Source organism: Prionailurus viverrinus, chromosome D3 (genome assembly GCF_022837055.1).
Source record: "Prionailurus viverrinus isolate Anna chromosome D3, UM_Priviv_1.0, whole genome shotgun sequence".
Taxonomy (NCBI): Eukaryota; Metazoa; Chordata; class Mammalia; order Carnivora; family Felidae; genus Prionailurus; species Prionailurus viverrinus.
In genome coordinates this window covers 33,388,996-33,408,108 of record NC_062572.1, presented here as the reverse complement: position 1 = coordinate 33,408,108, position 19,113 = coordinate 33,388,996, and the positions used below count along the sequence as shown (strand labels likewise).

The 19,113-nt window shown below is 35.6% G+C and overlaps 1 protein-coding gene across 4 annotated transcripts in view; it reads right to left on the bottom strand.

Moving 5' to 3' along the window:
- Nucleotides 1-19,052, bottom strand: part of CEP76 (centrosomal protein 76) — a 34,139-nt gene extending 15,087 nt beyond the window's left edge. For 2 of the 4 annotated variants that reach the window (XM_047827159.1, XM_047827158.1), the window contains exons 1-10: nucleotides 18,913-19,052; nucleotides 17,688-17,843; nucleotides 16,227-16,308; nucleotides 15,388-15,612; nucleotides 13,939-14,124; nucleotides 12,479-12,576; nucleotides 11,770-11,898; nucleotides 6,995-7,183; nucleotides 3,579-3,745; nucleotides 2,091-2,424 (exon numbers count right to left, since the gene is read on the bottom strand). In XM_047827159.1, coding sequence (XP_047683115.1) covers nucleotides 2,091-2,424; nucleotides 3,579-3,745; nucleotides 6,995-7,183; nucleotides 11,770-11,898; nucleotides 12,479-12,576; nucleotides 13,939-14,124; nucleotides 15,388-15,612; nucleotides 16,227-16,308; nucleotides 17,688-17,843; nucleotides 18,913-18,975 — 1,629 coding nt within the window. In that variant the 5' untranslated portion in view covers nucleotides 18,976-19,052. Of the gene's footprint in view, nucleotides 1-2,090; nucleotides 2,425-3,578; nucleotides 3,746-6,994; nucleotides 7,184-11,769; nucleotides 11,899-12,478; nucleotides 12,577-13,938; nucleotides 14,125-15,387; nucleotides 15,613-16,226; nucleotides 16,309-17,687; nucleotides 17,844-18,415; nucleotides 18,809-18,912 lie in introns of those variants that run through there. The other 2 variants (XM_047827160.1, XM_047827161.1) reach the window with 2 other exon arrangements.
- Nucleotides 19,053-19,113: the final 61 nt, after the last annotated feature.

Here is a 19,113-nt window from a genome sequence, read left to right as displayed (position 1 = left end):
AGCCCTGGGTCAGGGCTGTCTGTGCAGAGACTGCTTGAGATTCTCTCTCTCCCTCTCTCTGCCTCTCCCCTGCTCACATGCATGTGCTCTCTCTCAAAATAAATCAAATAAACTTAAAGAAAATAATAACAAAGAATAATTTTTTTAAGCTTATTTTGAGACAGAGACCATGCAAGCAGGGAAGGGACTGAGAGAGGAACAGACAGAATCCCAAGCAGGCTCTGCACTGTCAGTACAGAGCCCGAGGTGGGTGGTGAACTGTGAGATCGTGACCTGAGCTGAGATCAAGAGTCAGACGCTTAACCAACCAAGCCACTCAGGCACCCCTGTTTTCTTTCTCTATTCAAATTCTTTTTTTTTTTTTTTTTTTTTTTTTTTTTTTTTAATTTTTTTTTCAACGTTTATTTATTTTTGGGACAGAGAGAGACAGAGCATGAACAGGGGAGGGGCAGAGAGAGAGGGAGACACAGAATTGGAAACAGGCTCCAGGCTCCGAGCCATTAGCCCAGAGCCCGACGCGGGGCTCGAACTCACGGACCGCGAGATCGCGACCTGGCTGAAGTCGGACACTTAACCGACTGCGCCACCCAGGCGCCCCTATTCAAATTCTTATAATGTAATAAAATACTGGTTTTGTTTGTAAACAAAACCTAAGAAAATTAAAAGGCAGTATGAGTGATGGAGGGAAAGGGGCAGTAATGAGAGGCTTTCATTCCCAGCAGTATAGTGAACTAGATCCTTGAGCAACCTATTGCTGAGAACTACAAATGCCAGACTAAATATTTTCCAAAATACTTTTAGATGCTTTGATGAATTAGCAAGTAAGTATGGCAGATTTTAGAGGCCAAAGCTAATAGTAACTGGAGCCCAGAAAACATATCTATCAGTTTGCCTTTGATGGCCTCAAGAAACACAGAAAACAGGATTCATCAAAAGGTGAATTAGAAATAAATTTTCTTAGATTCTAGTCCTTTATCGGTTATATGTGTTGCAAATAACTTTTCCCATTCCAGTACTGCTCTTTTCAGCCTCTGACTGGTTTATTTTAATGAACAAAAATTCTTAAAATACACTAATCTTTTATGATTAATGTTTTTTATGTCTTCTTTAATGTACTTTACAAAAGAAATCAAAATGCCTAATAAAGAGGTTTGACCTCATAAGTAATCAGGAAAATGCAAATTAAAGCTAGAAGGATGTAATTTTACATCTACCTAAGTTAGTGTAATAGGAAGAAAAAAACAAACAAAACTAACCTGGAAAAAATGAATTAAAAAACTATAACCCAATATTTTCAATAGGGAATAATACAAATAAGTACTTCACAAAAAAGAAATAAAAACAGTAGTATCTAACAAAATCTGAACTAGTTCACCACTCTTTATTTCTAGAAGGAAGTAATAAATTTTAAAAGTATTGGTGGGGTGCTAGGTGGCTCAGTCGGTTAAGTGACTTGATTTCAGCTCAGGTCAAGAACTCTCGGTCTCACGGTTCCTGAGATAAAGTCCAGCATCGGGGCTGTGCACTGACAGCATGGAGCCTGCTTGGGATTCCATCTCTCTCAAAATAAACTTAAAAAGAAAAAATAGTACAAGTATTGGTATATTTGGAAATTTCTGAGTCTCAGAACTTAACTCTCTTGACTTTCAAAACTATAAGCTTCTTAAGGGCAGGAACTCTGCTGCCCTTTGCTTTGTTAAATTTGCTTTGTTCATGGGGCGCCTGGGTGGCGCAGTCGGTTAAGCGTCCGACTTCAGCCAGGTCACGATCTCGCGGTCTGTGAGTTCGAGCCCCGCGTCGGGCTCTGGGCTGATGGCTCAGAGCCTGGAGCCTGTTTCCGATTCTGTGTCTCCCTCTCTCTCTGCCCCTCCCCAGTTCATGCTCTGTCTCTCTCTGTCCCAAAAATAAATAAACGTTGAAAAAAAAATTTAAAAAAAAAAAAAATTAAAAATAAATAAATAAATAAATAAATTTGCTTTGTTCAGGTATAAAAGTGACTGTACTATCCCACCTGCACCCCTCCCAAAATTGTTAAATACATAAACAACTGACAAAAAATGCATGAAACTATTAAGTTCAGTATTAATTACCTTTCTGTGTTCTGACACTAGTAGCCTTAGCTGCATTTCTATTTCATTACTTGTTATTGAAGCATCAATTGTAGATGCACATAGAGGGGGAAAGGGAGGAAGGGATGTTGTAGCTCCTGGGGCACACACAGATTTGATTGCTTCTTCACTCATGGGTTTCCATTTGGATTCATCATTCAAATCAAACACACATATTTCTACTGAGTCAGAGGGCTGACAATTTCCCAGGAACATCTGATGATTGAAAACACAACCAATTGTTCGATATGGGTACAATGGCTTGGGCTGTTCAGCAACTGGAGATTCATCAGGATTGACAGGTTTGTGGATATACCTAAAAGAAGTAAATCATAATTTTATATAATAAGAACTTAAAAATTAAGAAGGCAGCATCTTATTGAGAAAGAAAATTATTTGAACACTTAAGGCCATAACTATTTCCCAAGACTAGAGTTTAATATTTGTTTTTCCTTCTTATATTTCTACAATTACTCTATCTACAGTAATTGTATGGCACATAGTATGATATAAAAATCAACTCTACTTGGGGGGCACTTGGGTGGCTCAGTTGGCTAAGCATTCGACTTCGGCTCAGGTCATGATTTCACGGTTCGTAGGTTCCAGCCTCGCATCAGGCTCTGTGCTGACAGCTTAGAGCCTGGAGCTTGCTTCAGATTCTGTGTGTCCCTCTCTCTCTGCCCCTTCCCCACTCCTGCTCTGTCTCTCTCTCTCAAAAATAAATAATAAACATTAAAAAAAATTTTTTTAATCAACTCTACTTTAACATGAGAATATACTCTATGTATAATCATTAAGATCAAAAACATTCATCTCAGATAATACAATCAAAATAATTTAGCTACATATTATTAGGCATAACTAACCAAAATGATTATCAACCAAGGAAAAATTCAGAAAAAGAAGAAGATGGCCCAGGGCTCAGCTTTTAAGAACTCCAACATTTAAAGACAAGATAAAGGAAAATTGAAAATAGCCAGACAGGAATAATAAAAACTGAAAGTGCTATGGGAGAAGTTAAGGAAAGAAATGATCCTAGCAAGGAGGGAGCACTGAACTCTAAAAAATATGATGACAGAAAAACTAAAAAAAAAGTATACAGTGGATTTACCAATGTGGAGTTGGTGACATTAAATTTTCAAAAGAAATCATGATTTACAACCTGAGCTTATTTTTAGGCTTGGGGAAAAACATCAGAAAAAGAGTATCCCAATTACACAATTAAAAGTAAAATGTAATTTTTTTGTTTTTTACCAAAATCATGTTGGTAAAGAATATTCTAGGTATATGAATTTTCTTCAAATTTAACAGCTTTTTAACTATAGTAATTTTTTACATAGTCATCAAAAAGGATCCAATAATAAAAATTATCGTTATGTGCCTTTGGGTACCACCAATATAAACAAAGAACTTATAATTTAAAACATATGCATCTTCATTTTAATATCCTTGTAAGCTGAGTTGACAAACCTGTGTCCCGTTAAACTCTCCCAAAAAGTGACAGTTCCATCAGTTCCACAGGTCATAACCCATGCATGAGGTATTCCTTTTGCCTTAGTCCCAACACACACAAAGGCTTCTAATCCATATCCAAGAAGAAGGCTGCACAGAAGATTAGCATGATCTTCACAGTCACCCTAGAAAATGAAATGAATTTAAGTATTTATTCCTTCACATTGTTTCCTCATCAAATATTCAAATACAAAATTATAATAAAAGGGAATATTAATTTTTTCACTTTTAATCATAAGTCTAGTGTTAAGCTGAAACAATGGTGGGGGGACAAAATACACTAATTTTAGAAGACCCTAAATTATTTTACACAGTCAGTGCTTACAAACCTGATAGTCATAACATGTATACTTTAAGAGAGGGCTTTCAGGGGTGCCTGCCTGGGTGGCTCAGCAGGTTAAGCGTCTGACTTCAGCTCAGGTCATGATCTCATGGTTCATGGTTCATGGTTCAGAAGTCTGAGCCCCACATTGGGCTCTGTGCTGACAGTTCAGAGCCTGAAGCCCACTTTGGATTCTGTGTCTCCCTCTCTCTTGGTCCCTCCCCTGCTCGCCCTCTGTCTCTCTCTCTAAAATAAATAAACATTAAAAAAAATTTTTTTTTAAAAAGAGAGCTTTCACATCAAAAGTTTATAAAAACTCATAAAACATAGATAGAAATGCAGCAAGATTTTATTTTTTTTTAATTTTTTTTTTTTAACGTTTATTTATTTTTGGGACAGAGAGAGACAGAGCATGAATGGGGGAGGGGCAGAGAGAGAGGGAGACACAGAATCGGAAGCAGGCTCCAGGCTCTGAGCCATCAGCCCAGAGCCTGACGCGGGGCTCGAACTCACGGACTGCGAGATCGTGACCTGAGCTGAAGTCGGACGCTTAATCGACTGAGCCACCCAGGCGCCCCAGAAATGCAGCAAGATTTTAAAGATGATTAGCTAAAGGACATGAACAGACAAGATGACAAATGATACACTAAGAAATGTAAATACATGGGAAAATACTCAAAACAATGAGTTACAGTATCCATATGTAATCATCTTAAGGCAATAAATACTAGGAAAAATGAGAGAACAAAATGCCAACAGTGGCAATAATTATGGTAGATTATATATAATTTTCCCTTCTATTTTCTAAATTTTCTTTGACAATGTTTTATTACTTTCAAATCTTAAAAATGTTATGAAAACCACAAAAATAGAATATATCTTATATTCTATAAAAAAATAAAAATATTAAACAGTAAGGATGCAATTATATTAAGATATGTATTTAAGTGTAGGACTGAGGGTAATTAATATACAAAAGCAAAAATAACAAGTTCAGGGTTAGCATGGGGGATGATTTCTTTCCCCCCAAATTTTGTATTAGTGGCTCTGCACTGATTTTTTTTTTAATGTTTATTTATTTTTTGAGAGAGAGAGAGAGAGACAGAGTGTGAGTGGGGGAGGGGCAGAGAGAGAGGGAGACACAGAATCCAAAGCAGGCTCCAGGCTCCGAGTGTCAGCACAGAGCCTAACGTGGGGCTTGAACTCACAAGCTGTGAGATCATGACCTGAGCCGAAGTCAGCGGCTCAACCAACTGAGCCACCCAGGTGCCCGTGCACTGCTGCTTTTTTTTTATTAACTATACTAAAACAAATAGCATTTTAAAATCATTAATTGACTTTTGAAAAATATAATATCCAACCTTTTACACCCAATTTCTATACTGAGATTTTATAGTTTAAAAATTTCAAAGGAAAAATAATACTCCCAAAGATATTCAATGAAAAATTTACTCACAAGAACATCAAAAAATTGGAAGCAAGCCTACTGTAGCCAAGAGAAACAATTCCTACAATGGCAAAATAGTTAAGTAGATTTTGTATGTCAACTAAAGAAAACCTTATACGGACAACCGTTTTAAAATGGAGATCATAAAAATTATAGCAACACATGGAAAAATGTTCATAGCATAATGTTAAATTATAAAGTAGGGCACAAAATTTTATTTATATCTCAATTATAATTATAGAAAGAATGATAAATACACAGGAGAAAAATATAAAAATATAAGAAGAGATGAAAAACCGGCAATAGAATTATATGTGAAATTGCACCTTTACTCTTGTAATGCTGTTGTTTGTGCAAGAATAACTTTTTCAATAATTTTCAAGATTCTAATTTTAAGATATTCTTTCTCTTTAAACAAACTCAGGTGAACATAATAGTGAATCAAAGGGATGATTATTTGCTTTGCAAAAGCATTTTTCACATAATAATTTTAAATATGTACCATTCCTACTATATTTGAAGTTAAAAAGCTAAAATCCATAAACACAACTTTTGGAAACCACAGCTTGAGAATAAATCAAAATAATTTTTTATAATGTTTAAGTTTTCAATTGTTTTTAAGGTAAAATTCTTCTGACAAATCAATCCCTAATCTAAATAGGTTCTACTGGATAAGCTTTGCCTTGTGAATGAATACTCACACTATTTATACAACCTCAAACTAAACAAAATTATTTCAAAACAATAAAGAAATTTCTTTTCTTCTGTTTTGGTAGAACTGGAATGCTAAAGATGCTCTTATTTTTATATTATCAAAATTTTTAGAACACAGATTAGGAAATATCACACACAAACTATAAAATTAGTTTACTGAAATCAATTCATTTAACATCAATAAACTTACACAATTTTTTTAAATAAAAATCAACAATGTGTCTTTTTAAAAAAAAATTGTAATGTTTATTTTTGAGAAAGAGAAAGAGACACACAGCATGAGTGGGGGAGGGGCAGAGAGAGAGGAAGACACAGAATCAGAAGCAAGCTCCAGGCTCCATGCTGTCAGAACAGAGCCCAACGTCAGATTTGAACCCATGAACTGCAAGATCATGCCCTGAGATGAACTCAGACGCTCAACTGACTAAGCCACCCAGAAACCCCTACACAAATTCTTAAATATATACTTATATTTGAAACTAAACACAATACCATGCAATCCAAGACTTTTTTCCATATTCACTTTGTACTGCCATTTTCTCTTTTAAAAAAATGTATCATCTAAGTAGATTTTAACACATGAATAGTACTAGAAAGACCGCTGTTCTGGTCCCAGCGCCATCTCTAATTCACTGTTTAATTTACCTCTATATCTTAATTTCTGACACTATACTACTTGTCTCTATCTCACAAAAATCATATTACACTAAATAAGAAGCTATACAAGAAAATAAAGATGCCAAGGTTTTTCTTTATGTATTGAAAACAAAAGATTCTGACTAGTTCAAACGGACAATATATCCATTTTTCTAAGTTAATTATTTTCAAATGCAATAAATTCACAATAACGAAGATGTACTGGTTTTCAATTCTATTACATATGTAGGATACCTTGTTTCTACAGAGAAAGGCCAGCAGAGTGCACCACTGTTCCTGTTTACCTCCTCCTCCAATAACCGGGGCTCTTTCATAACCAAGGACATTAACAAATCTTGCTGCTTGCCTTGGAGTATCCAAAAGCCTCCCAGCTCGAAGTGGTTTAATATAGGAACAGACTGGTCTATTTATCCCATTTTCATCCTGGGGGAAGAGGGGAAAACACTGTAATGACAGATTAATCATCCCCAATTTTAACACTTTCTTAGAACATATTAATGTGGGATGAAAGAATTCTGGACACCACCACTTATTGAATGCTTACCCTGCATCCAGCACCAGGAAGCTGAGGGCTGTGCATGTAATTTTTCTTTTAGTCCTCTTAACATCTCTTACTGTTTTCATTTTATAAATGAAGAAACTGAAGCTACAGGTGTTATGGAATAGAGCTGGGATTTAAACCCTGAGCTGTCTGACTCCAAAGCTTGTGACAATAAGAACTTGAACTCTCGTGATTCAGCAATCTCACTACTGGATATATATCTGAAGCAACTGAAATCAGTATGTCAAAGAGACATCTGCACATCCATGTTCATTGCAGCATCACTCACAATATCCAAGGTATGGAAACAACTGAAATTTCCTTTAATGGATGAATCAGTAAAGAAAATGTGATATTACATATACAACAGAGTATCATTCAGCTATAAAAAAGGAGATCCTGCTATTTATGACAACATGGACATATCTGAAGAGTATTATGCCAAATGAAATAAGCCAAACAGAGCAAGACAAATCTTGTATGGTGGTTGTCACTTACATGTAGAACCTTAAAACAAAACAAAACAAATCAAAGGTTCATTTCAAGAAATAGAGAATAGAATGGTTGGGAAGAGGGAGGAATAGGGGAGATGTAGGCTAAAGGGTACAAATTTTTAGTTACAAGAAGAGTAAGTTCTGACGATCTAATGTATAGCATGATAAGTAGTTAATACAGTAAACTTGAACGTTGCTGAGAATAGACCTTGAGCATCCTCACCGCACAAAAGAAGAGTTTACTATGTGAGGTGATGGATGTGTTCATTATCTTAATTTTGGTAGTAATTCCACAACACATATGTATATCAAGTCATTATGTCATGCACTTTAAATATATACAATTATATGCGTCAAGTATCCTTCAATAAAACTAAAAAAAAAAAAAGAACTCCTCTGAAAACAGAATAGGCAAGTGGGTAGGGGATGGAGAGGGGCTCTAAGCCAAACTATTCTTTCATATTATCATACAGAATTTAATACTATGTATTCAAACAATAGCTTTTCTGATTTACTGACACAACAACAAATTATCATAGCTCATTTTGTTTGTTTCTGTTACACTTGGAGATCCACAGGAAACAATGATTTGTTAACCAAGTCAACTGAAAGCAGAGTTTTGAAAATCATTTTAGAAAAACATCTTACATTTCAAATACAGAATATATCCTAGGAGTTGAGCTAAAGAGCTACAATGCATACAAAAGTCTCTGATGACTGTCTACCACTATGCTTTTAGAGTTAATATTATAAAAGCCCACATTTCCCTTAACTTCTTGATTACTGAGATGACAAAGTCAAAGGTCTACTTTCTATTCAAAATTCAAAGACAACACTCTCTATTATGGCAAGGCTCCTCAGAAATAAGACCTAACTCAGCCAACAGAAACATCATCTGTTCAAATTATCAGAACTATAGATACCTTTTCTACACCACAAAAACATCACTTCTCCAATATAATCTCATACTTTAGCAATAAAAAAAAAATCCTATCATTTTCATTTAATTATAATGAGAAAGTCCATGAATTCTTATATGATGCAGAGCAAAATGTTATGATTTCACTCATAAGTATAGTCCTCAACTCTAAAAGGCACTGATTTTTTTCCTTGTCCTCTCCCACCCCACTGTACCTCCTGGCTCAAACACATCCATGGTAGTCTCTAAGTCTCCATCTCCCCCATGCTATCTTAGGAATCAGAAAGAGACAGAATGAAGGGATCAGTTGAAACAAAACAAAACAAAACCTCAAATAGAATGAAGAACCAAAGACAGATAAGGAAAATAAGAGAGACAGGAAAAGGAAGGAGATTTAAGCATAGGGTATTTCAAGGTACTCCTTTTTTTTTTTTAATGTTTATTTATTTTGAGAGAACTCATTTTTTTTTTTAATGTTTATTTATTTATTTTGAGAGAGAGAACAAGCGTGCACGTGGGGGTGGGGGGACGCACAGAGAGTGGAGACAGAGAGACAGAGAATCCTAAGCAGGCTCTGTACTGTCAGCACAGAGCCCCACATGGGACTCAATCCCACAAACCCTGAGATCATGACCTAAGCCAAAACTAAGAGTCTGACTCTCAAGTAAATGAGCCACCCAGGCACCCCACAAGGTACTCATTTTTAAAACAGAAAATCATGATTCTAATTTTAGAGACAAGTAGAAAACTACTACTTGAATTTCTTTTACGTTAACTCATTAACTCAGTATTATTGTTAATCTAGTGTAGTATGAGAATATTAAATCCTGAAATCACAATCTCAACATTAAAAAGATAATCTCAATCCTCAAGTGATTTATAACACTTTCCTAAAATTTAATGGCCTCAAAGATCAACTTCTATAACTTTTTAAAAATTTCTTGCACTAGAAAATTTAAAAGCTATGATTAAGTGAATTACTATTATACTGTAGCAAAACAAGCAAGGGAGGGAGAAAAAGTACAATGATTATTAAATGTAATGACTCTGAGGATTCCACAGATGTTTGGTTAGGATAAAGGTAATTAACTGTGTTCCTGAGTAAGCCATTTAGTCCTATTCTTACAACTCCACTAATAGGGAAGGCATGAGCACCTAAAAAGTGGATGCATTTGCCCTAAATCAATCATCAATAGTAGCAGCTTAGAATACAAATATATCCTATGTTTCATTACAGCAATATTTCCTATAAATGTCCCCATAAACTAAATGTCTTGAAAATTTCAATATTTCAGCTTCTAAACCTGCACTGTCCACTAAGAATTAAGAATTTCCACTAAGAATGCCACCAACCCTATGTGCCTATTTAAATTTTAATTAAAATTAAGTAAGATTTAAAATTCAGTTCTTTATTGCATCGACCACATTCTGCATGCTCAATAGCACAATGGCTACCATACTGGACAGCAGAGAACATTTCCATCACTCCAGAAGGATAGTACTGTTGTAAACTATTTCTTCTTGTGTCTGAAAGCAATGGAAATTCATTTTCAGACCATGTATAATTTAATATTATATATTATGTTATATTTAAATATAATTTAATTATATTATATAATAATATTCTTTTGTTTAAAACTATAGTTTTTGTGATTGGATTGACTGCCTTAAGTAACTGGTGCTCCTTAATTTCATATCTAATCAAATATAGAAAGCAGCAGCAAAAAACACTTCTGGGGAATAGTAGTAAGATAAACAGTTTATTTACTCTCTCTATATAGAGAGAGGTGGTCCCATCAAACTAAAAAAGCACTAGGCAAAAGTGCAACTTAATAAAGTCTCCAAGACTGAGTTGCTGTTTGATCTCAGGAAAGATTCTTCATTCCTTTATCCCTTATACTGCTTATTTTTACAAAAGTGGCAATGCCTGACAAATTGACAATCTCATATGGTTACCATGAAACTAATGACCTATGTGGTTCAAATATTCTTACAATGAATTTTAAGAGATGAGAACTTGTTTAAGTAATATTTTCTGCATGAAAATCCCCATTCCCTGATTTGCTTAACTGCATATCTCAACCTCTTCCTCCTCCTCTTTCATTTGTCATTTCTTTGATCCACTTCCTCACCCACCCAGTCTTCTTCTGGTCCCAGATTCCACATGGCAATGAATCTCACCTCAGACTAAATAGACAGTAAAGATCCAGTTATATTTTGACTGGTTTCTCTCCACCCCATCCTGATGTCACTGCCACCTCACCTGCCCAAACAATGTACAGACAATGCTATCAGAAAGTGAGAAACCTTTTCCCTCATTTCCACCACTCATCAACTAGGCTCTCCCATTCCTAAGCTCCTCATCTAGAAATTGAACCACTCTTAGCCCATCCCAGGGTAAAGCTAGACAAATGCACAGGATTTGAGATATGTTACTCAAAATAACACCATACTATACTCATATAAAAGCATCTATAAAACACTGAATACATATAAAATATTTGAATGGTTCCTCATTCAATTACACAGAATTACACAAATTAAGGATCTGATCATATATTTTATGCTGATTTGTTAATGAGAGAAAAGGGGCATGGGATACAAGAAAAAACAGAGGCAGAGATATATAATTGAAATGATGCAGTTAAATATGACTAGTTTCTGCACATGAAAACTAATACCACAAAGTATCCTAGTAGTTAATCATTTAGTACTAAGTATCAGTCAGGGACACACTCCAAGTTAAACAAAATGGGTTTTCATCTGTTTTAAATCAAATACATTAAAAAAGGTTTTAAAAAGGAATTGAAAATGAAAACCAAATTAAAACAAAGATGTTATGTTACTCACCTACTTAGTAAAAGAGAGTATCACAAAATCAGCATTCTATTTTTACAAATAAACTTCCATTTGTCTGGAATAAATACATTTTACAAATTCAACTTTATACATATATGAAATTTACATACATGAAACTTACATATATATGAAATTTACATATACAACAGTAAATCTCAAATACAGATGTGAACCTTTCTGAATGCAATTTACAAACCTGTGCAAAAATCTTAACCAGCCGGGAGTTGTGTGAGGGTCGAATCTGCAAATATTCTCTCCACCACTGCTTAGCATATACAAGAAATAATCGTTCTTTCTCTGCAGTTTTCTGACGTTCCAAAGCAAGCTTGAAATTTAAAAAATATATTTTTTCAATTTCTATTTCTTCTCCTTAATTAAATACCGTAACAATTCTACATACTGCTCCCCATCTCTACCACTACCCTAATCTAAACCACCACCATCGTCATCATTTGTAAGAGCCCCTGACTTCCCAGTTTAATTTTTCTTTGAGAGAGAGCATGTGCATGTGCACATACACACACGTGTGTGTACCAGCTTGGAGGGGTAGAGAGAGAAGGAGAGAGAATTCCAAGTAGGCTCTACACTGTCAGTGCAGAGCCCGACGCGGGGCTCCATCTCAAGTGTGAGATGACCTGAGCCAAAACCAAGAGTTGGCACTCAACTGAGCCACCCAGAAGCCCCTGACTTCCCTGTTTCTGCATACCCTCTCTACAATATATGGTCTACATATATTAGTCAGTGATCTTTATTCTCCCAAGACAAAAATTTAATAATCATATTGTCATTCTCTTGCTTAAAACTAATAAATGATAATTTTCTAAGAAAACACTGTCTAGGATCAACAGGTAAATATACAACTATGAAAACAAATACACAAAGAAAAGAAATTCAGAATTATTTACCTGTGTGTTCACTACTTCTTGAGATAATGTTTGATTGAGTGGTGGGTACATCTCAAGTTTTATATTTAAAATTCCCACAGAAACTTTTGATTCTGTGCCTATAAATATAAATATTTAGAACTTCAGAGGTTTCAAAACTATGTATACTTAGTCAACCAAAGTCCAACCAAAATAATTTAAGAATTTTGTGTTTCCACTTACATGAAATAGGTAATATTCAACATCACCTTTAATATTCATATTATTTGAGCCAGATCAAATTAGTTTTTATTTTGCACAAAGGCCTTTATCTAATTATAAGATTACCTATTTTCTGACCTTCCTAATCACATTTTAAGGGACTTTTGGGATCTAATTGATTTGGGATTCTTAATTTTTAATCTCATTAAATGTACGCCAACCACATTTACATTAAAAACAAAGTCAAAACAACTGTTAAAATCTCACTCTCAGAAAATATTTATACTCTTTGTTATCCAAAGTAATTCCCATTTATTTCTTCCCATTTTTCACATCACCTGTGAGTACAAATTTTCAATCCTTGCTTGGATTTAAGGAATCAGAAAACAAATACACTTTATACCAGAACTATTTACTATTTCACTGGTGAATCACTTGTTTCTTGGTCATTATTATGATAATCATGTTAGGCCTATATTTGAAGACAAATAATGGGTATCTCTTTTGAAAATAAATATCCCACATAAATTTTTTTCCCCAAACATTCTGGGTCTGACTTACCAAAATCTAAAGTACTAAAGCTATACTGTCCACAAGCCAGGTTTGATTCTGTGACTTAGTTTCAATACCAAACTAATTCCCTTACAGGTTATGCATAAAATACTGGCAGGTTTCATTTTGTTTTTCACTGTTATTAGCAAATACAGTATGTATTGCACATCAAGTACGAAAGAGTCCAAGGAGACAATGGTAAGACAGGCACCACCTCTGTCCTCAAAGAGTACTATTCACTCACTGATCCTGTCAATGAGCAAGTTAACACCTCTTTGAGTCCCACATTCCCACATGTAACAGGATGGAAGACTATCAACTCCACATCTGAATTACTGCTGTAGGAAGACACTAGTACTAATGGGGATGCACCGAACATTGGAGTGTGCTGCGCATATGCATACATGCATGTGTGTGAAAAATCTTAATTTTCTTTACAGCCTTACATATTATCAGATCGATATGGAGAGGAGAAAAAAGCTATCAAAATTTCTCTATTCATTTCCCATAAAAATTTTTTTCCTTAAGACAAGGTCAGATTGACTGTGAAGTTCTATAGTCATAGCACACTTCAAGACATTTCCTAAGACTGTAATACTGGAGTCCAACTGTAATTCTAATGAAATTTTTACATGTTTCCTTCTTGGGTTATAAAGGCATTCGGAAAACATAAAATGTATTTACAAACAAACTGGTTACAAAAAGGTAACAATGATTAGTTATCATACCTACACCCATAAGTTCCACAGTAAGACTGGTCACTCCATTTTCTGAGCCCAAAACTGATCGCCATTCAAGAAAATAGGATGCTACTAAAGTAGTCTCACCAAATATGTCTGTTTTGATTAGCACCATATGAACTGGATCGCTTATTGATAACATTGTTGTTGAATCAGCCATTCTAGTTCCATCACCTGGCAACATAAACCAAACAAATGCACCACATTACATATTCCATTATGGCCAACATAGAACAGTTCTATTGCAAAGAATACTAATAATAAACTTACATAAAACCAAATGAAATAATTCAGTAATGCCTCAGAAAGTATGCAACAAATAATTAAAAAAGTACTATCCCAAATTTGTCACTAACTTTTGAGAAAACTAGAATAATTGTGATGAGTCATCTAGTTACTCAATGCATATCAGGGTTTTTCATCCCTAAGAGATAAGTCTGTTCTTTAAAAGTACTTAACTAGGGACGCCTGGGTGGCTCAGTTAGTTGAGCATCCAATTCTTGATATCAGTTTGGGTCATGATCTCTCAGTTCATGAATTTGCAGCCCACATCAAGCTCTGCATTCACAGCACAGAGCCTGCTTGGGATTCTGTCTCCCTTTCTCTCTGCCCCACCCCTGTGTGCACACACACACTCTCTCTCAAAAATAAATAAGATAAACTTAAAAAAAAAAAATTAACAAAAGCACTTAACTAAAATCTACCATAATAAAAAGCCTTCAAATATGTCAACATTAACCCCTAAACTACCTTTATCCCTAAACCTCCAGAAATAATCACTGTATTATCTACACAAAACTGAAAGATTGGCACCTTGGAGCCAGCATGTGAAGCCATTAACAGCCTAATTAAGGCAACATTTTTCATGGGGGGAAAAAATTTTTTTCATAGTGTATTAACCATCTTAGGTAATCTAAAATTCTAAAGGTATAATTCTGTAACTTTGCTAAGTTTGCTAACCAAAACATAAAATACATTTACAGAAGCTATGTAAAATAATTATAGGAATCAACTATCACAACTTTAAAATTATGAGAATTATAGATTCCCATCTAAACTTTTTTTATTTTTGAAAGTTATGTAACATCATAAATCTAGCCATCTTTTATAAATGAGTAGAATCATGGCTCATCCTCCAATATGTCCTCAGCACTTGCCTAGTATTGTATAATGCACCGAATAGGCATTTAAGTGTTTATTACAAAAGAAGCAACCATTAAAGCAGTAAAAAAATAATCTTCAAGGAAAACTAAGTAGCAGAAAATAAAGTAAGAAGGCGGGTGGAAGTAGATTTTATAAAAAAGAGGGGAGAAAAAAACACCTAGGGAGATTTACTCATTTTAAATCTCTCATTACAGCGAAAGTCTTATGGTTGTTCTGCAATAAAACCTAACAAAGATTTACTCAATTAAATGACAATTTATTATTGCTTCTTACCCAAGCTTTCTCTGTGTACTTCAAGTAAAAAGCCATCATGAAAATCTGGTTCACAGGCACACGGAACAGGTTTAGAACGAAAACGTTGGTTTCGAAAATGTAAACATAAAGTAAAGGTTGAACAAACTTGTCCCGGTAAAGGCTCAGGTTCTTGTAGATGTTCCAAGAAAGCTTTTCCACCCAAAACCTGAAGGTAAAGATACCTCCGTGTTGGATCAATATTAGCTGTAAAGTGTAGCAATATATATGAGGAAACTGCCAAATAACTTAAGGAATGTGATCAAGACAATAGGAAATAATAACTTGACAGAAATAAAATCAAAGACTAAATAAAGAAAAAGTAACACATTTACTGTATACCAGGACCATTTGCAACCAGGGAAGAATAGATACATAATAAAATATTTTTATCTGAGTTTATATGCTGGCTACTCTCTCCCAGCTAGAAAGGAGTCAGAGCCAATGCTTAAGAAATCTACTTTTTAGTTGCTTATCCAACACTCCTTCACCTCCACAAACTCAGACAAATATCAGCTCAGCAAGTATACTTGTTAAGTAATTACCATTAAAAGACTGTACAGTGTTTATAAAATACATTATTAAAACATGAGCAACAGGTGATCCTGTTTTTGCTTCCACTCTGCTACATGTTAAATCTTCTGACATAATACACACTTCATGCAAAACAGAATCTAAGTTTTTTTGGATGATTAATCATAAAAATATTAGTATTTCATTTCAGAAAGAAAAAATGTTTTCTATCAAATACCAAACACTATAGCGCATCAATATGTAGTACTATCCAAAATGAAATCAATGTTAAAAAGAAATACACATACTTTTTTTTAACAAGGTTGATTGTCTATCAGTGAAACAAACAGGTTGTTTTGGAGAGGAAGGGAGTTCTTGATCAACACTGTCCTAGAAAGGCAGAAAAAAATGAAAACAAATTAGAAAACAAAAAATATAACTAAGCAAGGGAATGGCAACAATGGAACTAAGTAAATAGTATAAAGCCCCCCTCAAGGAAACTTTTCCCAGCCTAGTTAAATAATTACATAATTAAAATAATGAAAAGTCTGCAAAAAAGGTGGTGTTACTGGTCACTCCTGAAGTTTGATAAGTAATTAAACAGCCTTCAACCAATGTCCACAGAATGCTAAAAACAAATTCTTAATGTCTTAAACAAGGGTAAACTTTTTCTAAACCTAACATTTGCCTTATGATTCTACCATGAACTAATTTTAACAAGGAAATGACATTCACATAGCAGAAGCTGTTACGGGGTCAATTTTTAAACAAATGGGTTAATAAACCTCAAAAACCAAAAAAAGAGGCTATATTAAAAAATTATTCCCTGATGTATTATGCAGTCCATCCAATTTTTACATTATAATACCCAGATATTGAGGTCACAGTTTCTCATTATTGCCTCATTTTCAAAAGACCTACTTACTAATTTGTGCACTGAGAGACTATCATCCCATTACTGACCTATTTGTATGAAGAGATTTGAAGGTTCTTATGCAATCATTTTTTTAAATTTTTTTTTTTTCAACGTTTATTTATTTTTGGGACAGAGAGAGACAGAGCATGAACGGGGGAGGGGCAGAGAGAGAGGGAGACACAGAATCGGAAACAGGCTCCAGGCTCTGAGCCGTCTCGAACTCCCGGACCGCGAGATCGTGACCTGGCTGAAGTCGGACGCTTAACCGACTGCGCCACCCAGGCGCCCCATTCATTTTTTTAAAGAAATTGATAATTTGTTAATCACAGACAATGGAGTTCCAAAAGAATGTATTAAAAAAATATGCCTAATCAAAAACGTTATAGAACAATACTAGTGAAAAAGAACTAGGTTATGGTGACCTAATTTAACTAAAATATGTATAAAGTTACAGAACCAGAGAATAACAACAGAAAATTCTGTAGAGAGAGCAATATGGTATGTAACTCCAATCTCACTGATACATAATCCTACTTGCTATTTTTCAAGGGTAGAGTTAGCTTATATTTGAAGTAAAGATAGTATTAGGTAAAATGATCTTATTCATTTTTTTAACACTTTATTTCATTTAATGTTTTAAAATTTAAAGATTTTACTTTTTAAGAAATCTCTATACCCAATGTGAGACTCCAAACCACAAGAGTTGCATGCTCTACCGACTGAGCCAGCCAGCCACTCCCAAATTCTCATTTTAAAGTGGTTTTCCTAAAAAGAGGCCCCAAATATGGACCCTATAAGTGGCATTAAGCATGAGAACATACTCTCAAAATCTTTCCCCTAAAAGATTACTCACAGTAACAAAATTAAGTTCTTTCATCACATCATCAATGATTCCCCGACGTCTAAGGGCTTTGATCAAATCTTCAGTTGATAACTGTTGTTGATCAGGTGCCAATTCTTCCCGTATTGTCTCAGCAAGGATTTCTCTTATTCTGCCATGGACATCCATCTACGTAGAAAACTCGAATTACCATTTACATTACAAAGTCATCAAACATTGCCAATCAGCTAATTTCTTTCTAAAACACCCAAAGGAAAAAAAAATGATGGGAGAGTAGATAGATAAAATTCAGGAAGGCTTCTCAAGATAATAGTAAATGTAAAATTGTTACCAGAATTCAATAAGAATAAAGGTTAAGATTTTTAAAAGGAAGAAAACCAAAAAAAAATTTAGGATGATTTTTTTGTTTTTAGTACAAATTCTAGGAATAATTTCAGCTGGTTATCTGCCACCTTTGTTATCAGTTCCCCACAAATAACACTCAACCAAAGCAGACCTTTTGAAAGACAATTGTTGTATAATCAAAAGAATACAAACCTGGAGAACCTCAAAGTCTGCTTATTAGATGTGACCCTGAGTTAACTTACTCACCCTTTATGAATCTGGAAAAAAAATAATGCCCTGCCAAGACCATATTGTGAGGCTTAGCCAAAAAATGCTGAACACTGAGCAGAAAGCCTGGCAAGTGTACAATAAACCGTAGCTTTTATTATTTCAGATTACTGCATTCAGTTGAGCACCTCAACAATGTTCTCCTTGAGCTTCGAAACATCACAAACGCTTTTCGTTGCAAGTCCTTCAGTAACTTCCCTTTCATGACTTCTTTAAGAATTGCTGATTTGGTTCAACTTGAAAGACACAAGTTTCACCCTTAAAGTAATTCCAATTCCAGACCTCTGAATATACACCTGCTCCAAACACAACTTGTACTCGATCTGATCTCCAGAAACCGCGGGATGAATGCTTCGTTCTCACAGCTGTGCTATCACTCTCCCACGTTCCGTCACCTCAAACTCTCACTAGCACTTGCCGGCATTGTTGTCTTTCAGCGAGGCTAGAGAGCGGCCCCGGCTGGACACCCGGAGACGGCCCAGCCGTGCTCTGCGCCCCAGAGCCTGCGCTCGTGTCCCCGGCAAACAGGCGCCGCCGTCGGTCGGGCCTCGGGATGCCAGGTCGGGCGCTCAGGACCAAAGGCGGGCGGAGAGGCCCGGTCTCGCCCGGCGCCCGCGGCCCTCACCTTGCTCAGCTGCTGGTGGATGAGCTGCTTCAGCTCCGAGGCTTTCTCCGGCGGCAGCGACATGCTGGGGCCAGCGCCTCACCGCGCTTCTCCCCGCCTTGGGCGCTCCCCGGCCAGCCCCGGAGTGCCAGACGCTGCAGAGCAGAGCCGGCGCGACCGCCGGCCTCGCGCAGCTCCCGGGGGGCGCGACGCCGCGTCAGG